Source organism: Macaca thibetana, chromosome 14, assembly GCF_024542745.1.
Source record: "Macaca thibetana thibetana isolate TM-01 chromosome 14, ASM2454274v1, whole genome shotgun sequence".
NCBI lineage: Eukaryota > Metazoa > Chordata > Mammalia > Primates > Cercopithecidae > Macaca > Macaca thibetana.
In genome coordinates, this window is record NC_065591.1 from 18,756,179 (window position 1) to 18,771,794 (window position 15,616).

General features: G+C 41.8%; 1 protein-coding gene and 1 non-coding gene across 6 annotated transcripts in view; both read left to right on the top strand.

Moving 5' to 3' along the window:
- Nucleotides 1-15,616, top strand: part of CKAP5 (cytoskeleton associated protein 5) — a 102,111-nt gene that overhangs the window by 80,280 nt on the left and 6,215 nt on the right. For 4 of the 5 annotated variants that reach the window (XM_050757518.1, XM_050757521.1, XM_050757520.1 and 1 more), the window contains exons 29-43: nt 494-643; nt 951-1,154; nt 1,368-1,503; nt 1,937-2,130; nt 3,524-3,696; nt 3,933-3,956; nt 4,866-5,039; nt 5,268-5,388; nt 9,521-9,700; nt 11,103-11,290; nt 12,171-12,246; nt 13,634-13,822; nt 13,913-14,050; nt 14,557-14,640; nt 14,735-14,894. In XM_050757518.1, coding sequence (XP_050613475.1) covers nt 494-643; nt 951-1,154; nt 1,368-1,503; nt 1,937-2,130; nt 3,524-3,696; nt 3,933-3,956; nt 4,866-5,039; nt 5,268-5,388; nt 9,521-9,700; nt 11,103-11,290; nt 12,171-12,246; nt 13,634-13,822; nt 13,913-14,050; nt 14,557-14,640; nt 14,735-14,894 — 2,191 coding nt within the window. The remainder of the gene's footprint in view (nt 1-493; nt 644-950; nt 1,155-1,367; nt 1,504-1,936; nt 2,131-3,523; nt 3,697-3,932; nt 3,957-4,865; nt 5,040-5,267; nt 5,389-9,520; nt 9,701-11,102; nt 11,291-12,170; nt 12,247-13,633; nt 13,823-13,912; nt 14,051-14,556; nt 14,641-14,734; nt 14,895-15,616) is intronic. The other variant, XM_050757522.1, reaches the window with a different exon arrangement.
- Nucleotides 1,631-1,741, top strand: LOC126936722 (small nucleolar RNA SNORD67). The gene has a single exon (XR_007719541.1). It is a non-coding gene; the product is annotated as a small nucleolar RNA SNORD67 (small nucleolar RNA).

Genomic DNA, 15,616 nt, shown 5'->3' on the forward strand with positions numbered 1-15,616 from the left:
GCCGGTCGTCCCAACAATTTGGGAGGCTAAGGCAAGCAGATTGCCTGAGCCCAGGAATTCAGAACCAGCCTGGACAACATAGTGAGACTTTGTCTCTACAAAAAAATTTTTTTAATTAGCTGGGCATAGTGGTGCATGCCTGTAGTCCCAGCTACTTGGAGGGCTGAGGCAGAAGAATCACTTGAGCCTGGGAGGTTAATGCTACAGTGATCTATGATCGTGCCACTGCACTCTGCCATGCCCGGGCAACAGGTGAGACTCTGTCTCAAAAACAAAGAATTCCAAAAATGTGTATTCCTATAAGATTTTCAGAGCTGTTAAGCTTCAAGAAGTATGACACCTTGACATCTGCATTCATATTTAATTACAAATGAATATTGTTGAATTTTGAAATAATTTTATTAAATTGTTCCTGCAGCTGCATTATATAAGGCTCTCTACCTCATTTCAGTTGAACACCCTGTAGCCACTTTTCACTGTTTGTTTTTTCCAGGTGCTAAAGTGGAATTTTACTACCCCACGGGATGAATACATTGAGCAACTGAAGACTCAAATGTCTAGCTGTGTGGCTAAATGGTTACAAGATGAGATGTTTCACTCAGACTTTCAGCATCATAACAAAGCCCTGGCTGTTATGGTTGATGTAAGTCTGCAATAGATAAATATACATGTATCTCAGACATGTAAAAATACTGAGCCCTATGAAATAATCTGAAGTTTGCATGACTTGAAAAGGAAGTAGAATATACTATGTTCTCTATTTTTTAGAGCTGTTTTATTATTTGGTAGAATAAATGAATGCGTGTGTATATTTTTTAGGTCTTAATTGAAGGCTTAAAAATCTGTCATTTTATTTTTGGGCTCCAATAAAATTTAAGAGACACTTGCCTAGTAGAATTGAGATTTTGTATATTCTTATTTGTGGGAGTTTTGTTTTCTTTTATTTTAAGCACTTGGAGAGTGAAAAAGAAGGTGTTATTGGTTGCCTGGATCTTATCTTAAAGTGGCTTACCCTGAGGTTTTTTGACACCAATACAAGTGTCCTGATGAAAGCACTAGAATATTTAAAATTGCTCTTCACCTTGCTAAGTGAGGAAGAATATCATCTTACTGAGAGTGAAGCATCTTCCTTCATCCCCTATCTTGTTGTCAAGGTAATGTGGTGTTCTCTCTCTGGGAGACTGCTTGAGTTCCCAGCTGACCTCAGTTTCTATACTTTTATTTCCTCTCCCTTTTTTACTGATTATATCATGGTACCTTCCCTACTCATCCCTATTTCCCTATTCTTTCAAAACATAGTAATGCATGGGAGAATCATTACTACTTAGGAAATGCCTCACTTAATCATTATTTTCCTTGTTGACTAGGTTGGAGAACCAAAGGATGTCATTCGTAAAGATGTTCGTGCCATCCTGAACCGGATGTGCCTTGTCTACCCAGCTAGCAAGATGTTTCCCTTTATCATGGAAGGAACCAAATCCAAAAACTCTAAGCAGAGAGCAGGTGAAGCAAATAGTTTAAACTGAGATGTGAATCTCTGCGGCAGTAGCCTATAGAAGAAATAGTTTATAGATGAACAAATAAATTTCTCCAATGCCTATGTAGTTGATTCCAACCTCCTGATTTAGACTGTGAGAGTGATGAGTTGCACACTGGTGGAGCCATGGTATCAGGTGATACAGGCACCACTCAGTATCACCCTGGTGACAAAATCAAGTGCACAGGGGCCATCTGATTCACAGGCATCTCTTCCTTTCAGGAGCACTTGCTGAAATACCATTTTTTAACTGATAAAAGGCAGTAAACAAAAAATCCTAGGCAGAGCCAGAGTCAGATTTAAGTCCTTCATATATGCCAAGGGAAATTTCTCTAGTAAGGATAAGTCTCTATCCCAAATATGTGTTGTTTCATTAATCTAGCCTTTCTCCCCCATCAGAGTGCCTGGAAGAGCTGGGATGTCTGGTTGAGTCCTATGGCATGAATGTTTGCCAGCCAACCCCAGGAAAAGCCTTAAAGGAAATAGCTGTTCACATAGGAGACCGTGACAATGCTGTACGCAATGCTGCACTCAACACCATTGTAACGGTGTACAATGTACATGGGGATCAGGTGTTCAAACTGATTGGAAATGTGAGTGACTTCTCTGAACACTGTCAGCATGTTGTGAAAAGAATTACAAGATCTCCTAGGTGCTAGGTTTCCTGTCCTCTCAACTGTAGCTAAGTTTTTACTACTTTTTAGTCAACTCAACCTATCAATGTGTCCTAGAATCTGAATAGACCCTTGAGGTGTCTCTGATTAGGCTGTTTTAATGGAAATCAAGTTTTCTTTTCTGAGCATTCTATTCATAGTAAATTTGCTTTAGAAATGAGTGCTATTTTTGAATCAAGAAATCTGAGCTAGTCCCGGGTTTAAATTCCTCCTGGCAGTCTGCTCTGTAATTTTTACTGCATCGAGTTTTTGGTTAAAAAGTGCTTACTTGTGTATAGTGTGGATACTAGTATCTGTCAGATCACGTCTTGAGCTAGTCCCAGCTACTCGGGAGGCTGAGGCAGAAGAATGGCCTGAACCCGGGAGGCGGAGCTTGCCAGCTGAGATCCGGCCACTGCACTCCAGCCTGGGGGACAGAGCAAGACTCCGTCTCAAGTGCTTACTTGTGTATAGTGTGGATACTAGTATCTGTCAGATCACGTCTTGAGCTACAGCCATGAGCCAGTTTTCCACTCACATTAGGTTCTGCCTCTGACCTCTTACTTCGTTTGAGCGAGTCTGGACCTCTGTCTTCAGTTACCTCATAGTGTCACCATATATTTACACTGGGCTTAAATATGTTCATTTATATTTTCTGATTTAATTCTCACTACTACTCAGTGAAGAATATAAAGCAGTTGGGAATTTTATAGATGACCAAAAATGAAGTTTCTTGCCCATAGTCACACAGCTAGATAGTGGTGACAAAACAAAAAATGGGGAAGCTTCATTTAATTTTTGACCTTTTTATTTGTAGTTACTAATTGGCTTTCTTTTTTATCCTTTCCTTTTTTTTTTTTTTTTTTTTTTTTTGAGACAGGGTCTTGCTTTGTCACCTAGGCTGGAGTGCAGTGGTGTGTTCACTGCAGCCTCGACCTCCCAGGCTCAAGTGATCTTCTGACTTCAACCTCCTGAGTAGCTAGGACTATAGGCGTGTGCCACCATGCCCACCTAATTTTTATACTTTTTATAGAGATGGGGTTTCACCATGTTGCCCAAGCTGGTGTCAAACTCCTGGGCTCAAGTGATCCTCCTGCTTTGGCCTCCCAAAGTGCTGGGATTACAGGCATGAGCCACTGCGCCCAGCCCCTCTCCTTCTTTCATATCTCCTCTTCCTGTTAGCAGCTAGGCAGGTATTAACAGTAGTTCATTTTGAAGTGTGGTGCTTTGAAAGTAAACATGTCCTAACATAGAAGGTTCTATTTGTTTTGATATGAAAATAGATATTATTGAGTTATTCAGTTAAGTTTCTAAATTTGGCCTCTTTTTACAGCTTTCTGAAAAGGATATGAGCATGCTCGAGGAGAGGATTAAGCGGTCAGCAAAGAGACCCTCCACTGCACCAATAAAACAAGTGGAAGAGAAACCTCAGCGTGCACAGAACATAAGCTCCAATGCCAACATGTTACGCAAGGGACCAGCTGAGGACATGTCTTCCAAACTCAAGTATGTAGATAGAGATACTTGTCTAAGAGCATCTCTATGGCCTTTGCCTTGTGTGCTCACAGCCTGTCCTGTAACATAATCTTGAGTTCTTGTAGCCATTATCATGCATGACAGAGTGTCTGGGTAAATGTATTGTAACCAAATGTCTGATCCTTCAGTCTTCATTGTCTTTGTCTTTGTCTCAAAACCACTTCTAAATGGTCTTGTGCCTTCTTTCACTGCTTTTCCGTGGACAGAATTATGTATCGCACTTATAGGATGTAAGTACTGCCTGCTAATTTCTCATTAGCAGGGCTCTTATATCTTTCTAACTTCTGACTTGGATTCATCCCCTCTGGAGGGTGACTAGCTTAGAGTTTATAATCAGGGTAGAGGGTGTCCATAAGTACCCCATGAATCAAGTCTTCCACAAAAGTTCAATGTCATGTGGCTAAAATATTGATTCACTTTCTTCTTTGTGTTATACTTGGTTGTGCTTAATTTCCTATTCTTGAGATAAGGCTAAATAAAATACATGCAACCCAAAATTGGCTTAGGGACTCAAAATACTGCCTCCTAAGCAAGACAGCTCTATTTTGGGTTGTGTCATGAGTATAATTTTAACCAACTTGAATTTGGAAACTTTGAATCCCTATTTCTTGGATGTAAAGCTGGCCCTGACCTGTCAAGAGTGAATATTCTAAAAAGGGGTGACTAGTGGTCTCACAAAGTATAAAATGTGCTGAACACTGCATGGAATGGTACTTATGATTAGCAAAATTAAAGCACTGGTTAATTTGGTGGAAAAGAACCAGCCAGTCTAGATTTTTCTTATATATTTGCCCATAAGTAGTGAACTTTGAGTCAATATAAATATCTTTGATTGTTTTCTGCCCCATCAGGAATAGAAGTACAAGGTTTATGGGCTTTAGTGAACTAGAACAAATACTTATAACTTGGCAGGTAATGTAAGTACAAGTTAAAGTTATCTGCCCTCTTAGGATATTCATGAACCAATGTTGTTGCCTATTAAAGGCACTTGCTTAGACTCAGGGACTTAAATCATTCAGGGGGGCTGAAACCAGAAGTTGAACATCTGTCCTGAAGCTTTGGGGCAACTGACAGTGCTACTCTTGCCCTTTGGTTAAGAAGTCTCTCTTAGTTCAGGAGCCTCCTTTTGCTTCCCTTAGCCAAGCCCGAAGCATGAGTGGGCATCCTGAGGCAGCCCAGATGGTCCGCCGAGAATTCCAGCTGGATCTAGATGAGATTGAGAATGACAATGGTACAGTCCGATGTGAAATGCCAGAACTTGTTCAGCACAAACTGGATGACATTTTTGAGCCAGTCCTTATTCCTGAACCCAAGTGAGTTAAACTCTTTCATTTAAATATGAGCAGTTCATGATGATCAGACGGCATACGTGAAATGTGCCCTTTGTGGTAATGTGCAGTTAAAACTTTTTAGAACTGATTTCTTTCTGAATGATAGCAGTTGTTAACTAAGACCTGGACCTAGTGGAGAATTGTATAACTCCAGCTGACTGGGATGTCTTGTAATAGAGATTGAAGTTTTCTCTTTGCTCTGCTATCTAGGATCCGGGCTGTTTCTCCACACTTCGATGATATGCATAGTAATACAGCATCCACAATCAATTTCATTATCTCCCAAGTAGCCAGTGGTGACATCAACACAAGTATCCAAGCTCTGACACAGGTAATGGGTGTGCTTCCATGACAGGGATTCCATTGGTGGACATAGAGGCTATAAATGTGATGAATTGCACATTCGCAGAGTCATAGCATTAGGGGATTCAGGCAGTGTTTCTTTCCCGAGGAGAGAAATGCACAGGTGCCACTCAGTCATCATGTGCCTCAGAGGATGTGGCTCTAATAGAGCCTTACTCTTTTTTTTTCTTTTGGTCTCACTATGTTGTCTGGGCTGGAGTGCAGTGGCTATTCACAGGCACTGTCATAGCACACTGCAGCTCCAAACTCCTGGGCTCAAGTAATCCTCCTGTCTCAGCTTCCTGAGTAGCTGGGACAACAGGCTTGCATCACTGCACCTGGCTAAGCCTTGCATTTTTTTATAATTGCATTGATTCACCAGAGGCTAGAGATAAAACAGCAGCTAACAAGTAAGGACCAACTCTCATGGAACTTATTTAGATTTTAGTGGACAGAGACAAGTAAACAAGAAAATATCACACAGTTGTAACAACTGTGTAAATATAACTTACATGGAGTAATGACAGAGAGGAACTGAGTAGATACTTAGACTGGGTGATCAGGAAAACTCTGATATCCTTGTGGCTAAGAGTATTCCAAGGAGAGGAAAGAGCTCGTATTCAGAGGTCTTAGAGGAGAAATGAGCTTGAAGTTCAAGGAAATAAGGTTCATGTGCCTGGAGCATAGTGTTAAAGGGGGAGAATGATACAGAATGAGATTTGAGAGGCAGACAGTGATCATATCATGTAGGGCTTTAAAAGCACCAGGGTGAGTTGTTTGGATTTTATTTCAATTATGATGGGAAACTATTAGAAATTTTTTAAAACAGAAGTCACGGGTGGGTATGGTGGCTCCTGCCTGGAGTCCCAGCTGCTCAGGTGGCTGAGGTGGGAAAATTGCTTGAGCCTGGGAGGTTGAGGCTGCAGTGAGCTGTGATTGCACCACTGTACTCCAGCCTGGGTGACAGAGTGAGACCATGTCTCAAAAAAAAAAAAAAAAAAAAGGCCAGGTACAGTGGCTCACACCTATAATCCCAGTGCTTTGGGAGGCCAAGGTGGGTGGATCATGAGGTCAGGAGTTCGAGACCAGCCTGGCCAGTATGGTGAAATCTCGTCGCTACCGAAAATACAAAAATTAGCTGGGCGTGGTAGCACACGCCTGTAGTCCCAGCTGCTTGGGAGGCTGAGGCAGGAGAATCACTTTAACCCGGGAGGCGGAGGTTGCAGTGAGCCGAAATCGTGCCACTATACCCCAGCCTAGGTGACAGAGCGAGACTCCATCCCCAAAAAATAAATTAATAAAATTTAAAAAATAAAACAACCCAAAGTGAATCAACAACAATGTGACAAAAAGATTTTTTTTGTAATTTTTTTTTTTCTTTTTTTTGAGATGGAGTCTCGCCTTGTTGCCCAGTCTGGAGTGCGGTGGGGCAATTTTAGCTCACTGAAGCCTCTGCCTCCTGGGTTCAAGCAATTCTCCTGCCTCGGCTTCCCTAGCAGCTGGGATTACAGGCACCCACCACCACGCCCAGCTAATTTTTGTATTTTTAGTAAAGACAGGGTTTCATCATGTTGACCAGACTGGTCTTAAACTCCTCACCTCAGGTGATCCACCTGCCTTGGCCTCCCAAAGTGCTGAGATTATAGGCGTGAGCCACTGCGTCAGGGTGATAAAAGAAAATTATGTGCTACATTGATGGGATCCAGTGAGAGTTCCACATCACTTTGCTGATATTTCTGATGTTGCATAACCTGAATCATGGGAAACATGTACAAATTAAGGACATTTTATAAAGATTCAAGGTCAAAGCTGGGTGCAGTGACTCACGCCTGTAATCCCAGCACTTTGGGAGGCCAAGGTGGGCAGATCACCTGAGGTCGGGGGTTCGAGACCAGCCTGATCAACATGGAGAAACCCTGTCTCTACTAAAAATACAAAAAACAATAGCCGGGCATGGTGGTGCACACCTGTAATCTCAGCTACTCGGGAGGCTGAGGCAGGAGGATATCTTGAAACCCGGGAGGTGGAGGTTGCTGTGAGCCAAGATTGCGCCATTGCACTCCAGCCTGGGCAACAAGAACAAAACTTCATCTCCAAAAAAGAGAAAAAAAGAAAAAGATTCAAGGTCCAGAAAGTCAAGGAAACACTGAAGAACTGTCCTACACTATAAAGAGACTGGGAGACATGACAGTCTCTCAGGTAAATGCAGTGCGTGATTCTAGACTGGTCTTTTGCTTTAAAGGACATAATTGAGGTTATTGGAGAAAATGGACTGGGGTCTGAGGATTAGATTGTAGTGACATCAATGTTAATTTCTTGATGTTGATGGTTTTATTGTACTTTTGAAGGAGAATGTCCCTGTTGTTAATACCCTAAAGTATCAGGGTCATGGAACATCAGATTGACAACTTTTAAATGATTCAGGATAAAAGAGTTCCTTTACTACCCTTTCAACGTTTCTGTAATGTACTTTTTTTTCACCTTTGCAGATTTTTTGTTTGTATTAATTGTGGAAGAAATTACTGTGGCCACTCTAGAGATAAAATTATATGCAAGGCAAGAGTGAATTCCAGCAATTCTTTTAGGAAGTTGTGGCCAAATTTTTTTTTTTTTTTTGAGACGGAGTCTCGCTCTGCCGCCCAGGCTGGGGTGCAGTGGCCGGATCTCAGCTCACTGCAAGCTCCGCCTCCCGGGTTCATGCCATTCTCCTGCCTCAGCCTCCCGAGTAGCTGGGACTACAGGCGCCCGCCACCTCGCCCGGCAATTTTTTTGTATTTTTTAGTAGAGACGGGGTTTCACCGTGTCAGCCAGGATGGTCTCGATCTCCTGACCTCGTGATCCGCCTGTCTCGGCCTCCCAAAGTGCTGGGATTACAGGCTTGAGCCACCGCACCCGGCCGTTGTGGCCAAAATTTATATGAAAGGTACTATGTGCCACTAGGATGATAATGGTGAAGAGGAAGGAAGTCATGGTTTCAGGGTTTCTTTTGGAAGTAGAATCCACAGAACTTGCTAATAGATTGGATATAAACAATGCCTTATTACCATTAGTGACAGCCAGTGCACTGAAACAGAACACTGGACCAATATGTGAGAAAGCTGAGTTTTTGAGTTTGGACCAGTAGTCTGATCTTTCTGAGCCTCACTTCTCATCTGGTAAATGGAGATCGTAATATCAGCCCTGTCTAAAGAGTCTAAAAAGCACTCTTTTTAATAAATTGAACATTTAAACATAAGGATTTTTGTTTTGTTTTGTTTTTGAGATGGAGTCTCGCTCTGTCACCCAGGCTGGAGTTCAGTGTCGTGATCTTGGTTCACTGCAACCTCCGCCTCCTGGGCTCAAGCAGTTCTCCTGCCTCAGCCTCCCGAGTAGCTGGGATTACAGGTGCCTGCCACCACGCCAGGCTAATATTTCTATTTTTGGTAGAGATGGGGTTTCACCACATTGGCCAGGCTGGTCTCCAACTCCTGACCTCAAGTGACTCGCTCACCTTGGCCTCCCAAAGTGCCAGGATTACAGACGTGAGCCACTGCGCCCAGCCAAACATAAGGATTATTATTCCCTGAATTAGACAATGAGCCTCTTAGAATCGAACCTGTGACTAATTTATCTAATATCTTGCTCAGTAAATATTTGTTGAATGACTGAATCCCTAAGGACTAGTTATTTATATATAAATGGGGCCAGGCGCGGTGGCTCACACCTGTAATCCCAGCACTTTGGGAAGCCGAGGTGAGTGGATCACAAGGTCAGGAGTTTGAGACCAGCCTGGCCAACATGGTGAAACCCTGTCTCTACTTAAAATACAAAAATTAGATGGGCATGGTGGCAGGCGCCTGTAATCCTAGCTACTTAGGAGGCTGAGGCAGGAGAATCACTTGAAACTGGAAGGTGAAGGTTGCAGTAAGCCAAGATTGTGCCACTGCACTCCAACCTGGGCGAAAGAGCAAAATAATAAATGAATAAAATAAGTAAATAAAGTAAATGGGCTTTTTTTTTTAAGGTAAGACTCTGGAAGTACTTTGCTATTAAATATTCTTACAGAGAAGTTTCATATAGTGTCTTCCTGCTACTTTAGAATATAAAGCTTGAAAAATATATCTTGAAATTTTTGTTATCAGATTGATGAAGTCCTGAGACAGGAAGACAAAGCTGAAGCCATGTCCGGCCATATTGATCAGTTTCTGATAGCCACGTTTATGCAGCTAAGACTCATCTACAACACACACATGGCAGATGAGAAATTGGAGAAGGATGAGATCATCAAGTTGTATAGCTGTATCATTGGCAACATGATTTCGGTAAGAGCACCTCTGCAGGATTTCAGCTTCCCATCAACCTCTCAGCCTACATAGGTTGAAAAGCCAGAGTCCATGCAGATGTTGCAGTGAGTCCTGTGTCACTTGGTAGAATTTTACATGCATTGTATAGCAAGTTACTGATGGCCTCCATTGAATGTTTGGCTACACTCCATCCCACCTTACTGTTAGGATATAAAGTAAAATGCTTACAGACTACCTAGCTTCTTCCTGTCAGTTTCTTCATCAGGCATGGTAGGCCATAGCTGCCTTTCCACAGATAAGTATGGTTACATTAAAAATGCTAATTAGCCTGGTTTGATCAGTAGACATTGTATACATGTATTGAAATATCACTCTGTATTCCATAAATTTGTACAGTTATTACATGTTAGCTAAAAATAAAAGGGAAAAAAATTTGTCAATGTTTTACCTTTAGAGCAGATTATAAGGATAATAAAGACATTCTCACTCGGATTTCAATATGCTTTCTTAAATTGGGGCTAAAAGGGTGGACTTAATGATGCCAACTAGCCAGAAATTACAAATTTGGCATAACAATAAATAATTTCACATGTAAAACCAAATACTTTGGCTGGGAGCAGTGGCTCACGCCTGTAATCTCAGCACGTTGGGAGGCTGAGGCAGGTGGATCACGAGGTCAGGAGTTCAGGACCAGCTGGCCAAGATAGTGAAACCCCATCTCTACTAAAAATACAAAAAATTAGCCAGGCCTGGTGGCGGGCGCCTGTAGTCCCAGCTACTCGGGAGGTTGAGGCAGAGAATTGCTTGAACCCAGGAGGCAGAGCTTGCAGTGAGCCGAGATCATGCCACACTGCACTCCAGTCTGGGTGACAGAGCGAGACTCCGTCTCAGAAAAAAAAACAAAAACAAACTTTTACAATTAGAAAGAAGCACACTGATTAATTTTGCCTATTACTAGAGGCTTGGGGGAGTGTGGTGATTTTGTTTTTTCGTTAATATTCTAAATTTTAAAAACCACAACATAGCCGGGCGCAGTGGCTCGCGCCTGTAATCCCAGCACTTTGGGAGGCTGAGGCAGGTGGATCACGAGGTCAGGAGATCAAGACCATCCTGGCTAACACGGTGAAACCCCGTCTCTACTAAAAAAAAAAATACAAAAAATTAGCTGGGCATGGTGGCGGGCGCCTGTAGTCCCAGCTACTCGGGAGGCTGAGGCAGGAGAATGGCATGAACCAGGGAGGCGGAGCTTCCAGTGAGCCAAAATCACGCCACTGCACTCCAGCCTGGGCAACAGAGGAGACTCCATCTCAAAAAAAACACAACATAATTGAATGTTTACCATAATATGCCACCCACATTTCTATTCTTCACTCTCTATATTAGAGTTTTACACCTCCCTGACACAAGTATGTCTGGATAGCTGTTTCAGATAGAGAGCCTTGCCCGGGAGGCATCCACTGGAGTACTAAAAGACCTAATGCATGGCCTTATCACCTTAATGCTGGATTCTCGGATTGAAGATCTTGAGGAAGGACAACAGGTCATCCGCTCTGTGAACCTCTTGGTGGTGAAGGTTCTAGAGAAGTCGGACCAGACCAACATCCTGAGGTATATCTGTACTCTCAGTCAGTAGAGCCTGGGGCATCCTCTCTTTTGTCTACGCTTAGAAACCATCATAGTCAACTTCCTAGGCAAGCTAACAATCATAAATCAACTTCCTAGCCACGCTTAAAGTTATAACTGATATAACTACATCAGTAGTTATAACTGATATAACTACATCAGTAGTTATAACTGATATAACTACATCAGTAGTTATAACTGATATAACTACATCAGTAGTTATAACTGATATAACTACATCAGTAGTTATAACTGATATAACTACATCAGTAGTTATAACTGATATAACTACATCAGTAGTTATAACTGATATAACTACATCAGTAGTTATAACTGATATAACTACATCAGTAGTTATAACTGATATAACTACATCAGTAGTTATAACTGATATAACTACATCAGTAGTTATAACTGATATAACTACATCAGTAGTTATAACTTTAAGCGTGCCTAGGAAGTTGATTTATTACTCTTCATCGTGGACCAAAGGTATTTTAGCCTGAGACCATAGCTAAAACTAGTAAATACTTAGCCAGCCAATATCATGCATTTTCTAGAATAGGACTGTAAAGTTTGTCGGTTACATTTTTCTTGTACATTTCAGGTACCTTTTATTCTTTCTCAGCTACCAATGACAATGAAAAATAGAGTCACAAACCTTACACTTACCAAGTGGTGACTTAAAAGGCTTAAACGATGTTTATTTTCTTAACTGAACGTCAGGTAGTCCAAGACAATTCCTGATCCATGACCTCTCAATTTATTAGATGAATAGAGTGATCTCACTTGACCTTTCAACTACTGATTTTAATTGGAATGCAGGTTTGAAACTTAATGCTGTTGTGTTGGATTTTTCTTCCAGTGCCCTACTTGTTTTGCTCCAAGACAGCCTGCTAGCAACAGCCAGTTCTCCCAAATTCTCAGAGCTTGTTATGAAGGTGAAGTTGAAATGATTTGATCTCTTTTCTTTCAAAGATGCAATCACTTTGTTAAAAGTATGGGGAAAGAGGAATTGGAGCTAAGAAAGCCATAGGCTCATATCAACCAAGTCATACCTGAAAATATATTTTTCATAATAAAAATATTAATAAAATAATTTTTTAAAAATTTAGCCAGGTGCAGTGGCATGCACCTATAGTAACAGCTACTCAGGAGGCTGAGGTGAGGAGATTACTTGAACCCAGGAGTGAGCTTGATCATACCACTACACTCCAGCCTTGGCAACAGTGAGACCTAATCTCTAAAATATATATATGTTTATGGTTTTTATATATATATGTGTGTATTTTATATATATATGTATATGTATTATATATGTATAAATTATGCATACACATACATACACACACACACATATATATATGAATTGGTCTTCAGTTTTTCCCTTCCTACAATTTATATTCTAAGTTCAGGCCTAAACAGTTCGTGGCCTCAAACAGTGAAAGGGAGGAGGTATTTTGTAAATATTTTACTAATTCTCTGAGGATCAAAAGGAAAGAAATTTGAAACAGATTTCATTTATTTTGGGGAAAAAGATATGTATAGCCCTATGATATTTGGCCTCTTTTGTGAAAGAGACCAAATGAACATATTTATAACATTGTAATACTGTTATTACACTGAATTAGTATCAGATATTTTGTCCCCTTGCATTAGATTTGGTTAAGCAACATGAACTACTTTACTCTCAGGAACCAAGGAAACCCAAGAGAGAATTTCCACCAGGTTAAATGATGGCCCCTAGCTCTGGGGAGTGGGAAGGAGTGGAGATGGGTGATTAGATATGAATGACTGGACACACTTCAGCTGGTGTCATGATAGAAGTGATTTAAGGCCGGGCGCGGTGGCTTAAGCCTGTAATCCCAGCACTTTGGGAGGCCGAGACGGGCGGATCACAAGGTCAGGAGATCAAGACCATCCTGGCTAACATGGTGAAACCCCGTCTCTACTAAAAATACAAAAAAACTAGCCGGGCGAGGTGGCGGGCGCCTGTAGTCCCAGCTACTCGGGAGGCTGAGGCAGGAGAATGGCGTAAACCCGGGAGGCGGAGCTTGCAGTGAGCTGAGATCCGGCCACTGCACTCCAGCCTGGCCACAGAGCCAGACTCCGTCTCAAAAAAAAAAAAAAAAAAAAAAAAAAAAAAAAAAAAAGAAGTGATTTAAAATTTTCATGTTTTAGCAGCTGAACTTGAAAGATATGATGTGCCACATTTATAGCCCTGGCCATCTTTTAGAAGTGAGCCCAGAGCTTAGGGAATATGAATGGTGACAAATTATCCTCATTCTTCAGTCACTCCTTCTAACTCTTTCATTCTTTTTTCAATAGTGTCTCTGGAGAATGGTTCGACTATTGCCTGATACCATCAATAGCATTAACCTAGACAGAATTCTTCTAGATATCCACATTTTCATGAAGGTCTTCCCCAAAGAGAAACTGAAGCAATGCAAAAGTGAATTTCCCATAAGGACCCTAAAGACCCTGCTACACACCTTATGCAAATTAAAAGGGCCCAAGGTGAGTAAGAATCGCAACTGGTCTCTGAGGGAGCTTGAGAGAAAATCATAGAAATGGCAATGCTATCAGTTGTGCATGTGTCTCCCTCAGATCCTGGACCACCTAACGATGATCGACAACAAAAACGAGTCTGAGCTGGAGGCCCATCTCTGCCGGATGATGAAGCACAGTATGGACCAGACTGGGAGCAAGTCTGATAAGGAAACAGAAAAGGGAGCATCTCGAATAGTGAGTGGCCTGACTTGAAAGATTGAGGGAAATGAGGCTATACCGGAAGTGATCTTATCTAAGGTGTAGGTCACCAGGATACCTTTTCCGAAGGTCCAAGGTGAAGGCTCACAGACTGGTCCAGTCAGTCTCCTGCTGTGGTGCAGTAACCATTTCCACCTTGAAATTTTAAAATCTAAACTAAATATAACCATGTGTTTTTTGGTCCCCAAGAAAGATGCCTAAGGCATTGGTCACCAGATAAATAGCTAGCTCTACTCAACCTGAAAGAATGTGTCAGTTCCTTCTCCATCAAGTTGAGGTGGAAATCTGAGACTGGAGGCACTCAGTAACCCAGAATGTTACTGCTTCTGCTGTAAGACCTGCATCATTGGTGCATCTGTTATCTTTAGGAACATACCAATAAGGCCCAGATTTTGAGATATTTTCTGTTCATATCCAACCATCAGTTCCTAATTAATAACTCAAGTCTAACCAATTCTTCCTTATGTCTTTCAACTTTTCAGGATGAAAAATCATCAAAGGCCAAAGTGAATGATTTCTTAGCTGAGATTTTTAAGAAGATTGGCTCTAAAGAAAACACTAAAGAGGTGAGAGTGAAAGGGTTAATCTGAATAGGGGTCTGCTTTATGGTAAAGGGACACTGACACTCATCTCCCCCTCTTCCCTCTTCCTGTTCACCAGGGGCTAGCAGAGTTATATGAATATAAGAAGAAATACTCAGATGCTGACATTGAACCATTTCTGAAAAATTCCTCACAGTTCTTCCAGAGCTATGTCGAAAGAGGCCTTCGGGTGATTGAGATGGAGAGGGAGGGCAAAGGTCGCATTTCCACTTCAACAGGTATGATTTCCTTTTATAGCTCCAGGAATAAGCTCAAAATAGCTCCTAGCTCAGGAACCTGAAGTTTTGGTTGGTTTAAATTCATATCCATGAACCTCAATACTTAATGGTCACCAAATGATCTTCCCATTGCTATATCCAGTAGTCAATTCTTAAGCCACCTGAATTGACCCATCATCAGTATTTCACAATGGTAAATTGTTCCCTGCCCTTGAGACAGCTTCTTCACTTCACTTCCAGTTCTCCATGCTGTCTTGTTTTCCTCCAGTCTCACTGGCTATTCCTTCTTGACCTTTGACTGATTCTTGCTCACTCGCTCACCTCTTTTTTTTTTTTTTGAGACGGAGTTTCGCTCTTGTTGCCCGGGCTGGAGTGCAATGGCGCAATCTCGGGTTCAAGCGATTATCCTGCCTCAGCCTCCCAAGTAGCTGAGATTACAGGCATGTGCCACCATGCCCGGCTAATTTTTTGTATTTTTAGTAAAGACAGGGTTTCTCCATCCTGGCTAACACGGTGAAACCCCGTCTCTACTAAAAATACAAAAATTAGCCGGGCGTGGTGGCGGGCGCCTATAATCCCAACTACTCAGGAGGCTGAGGCAGGAGAATGGTGTGAACCCAGGAGGCAGAAGTTGCAGTGAACCGAGATCACACCGCTGCACTCCAGCCTGGGGGACAGAGCGAGACTCCATCTCAAAAAAAAAAAAAAGACAGGGTTTCTCC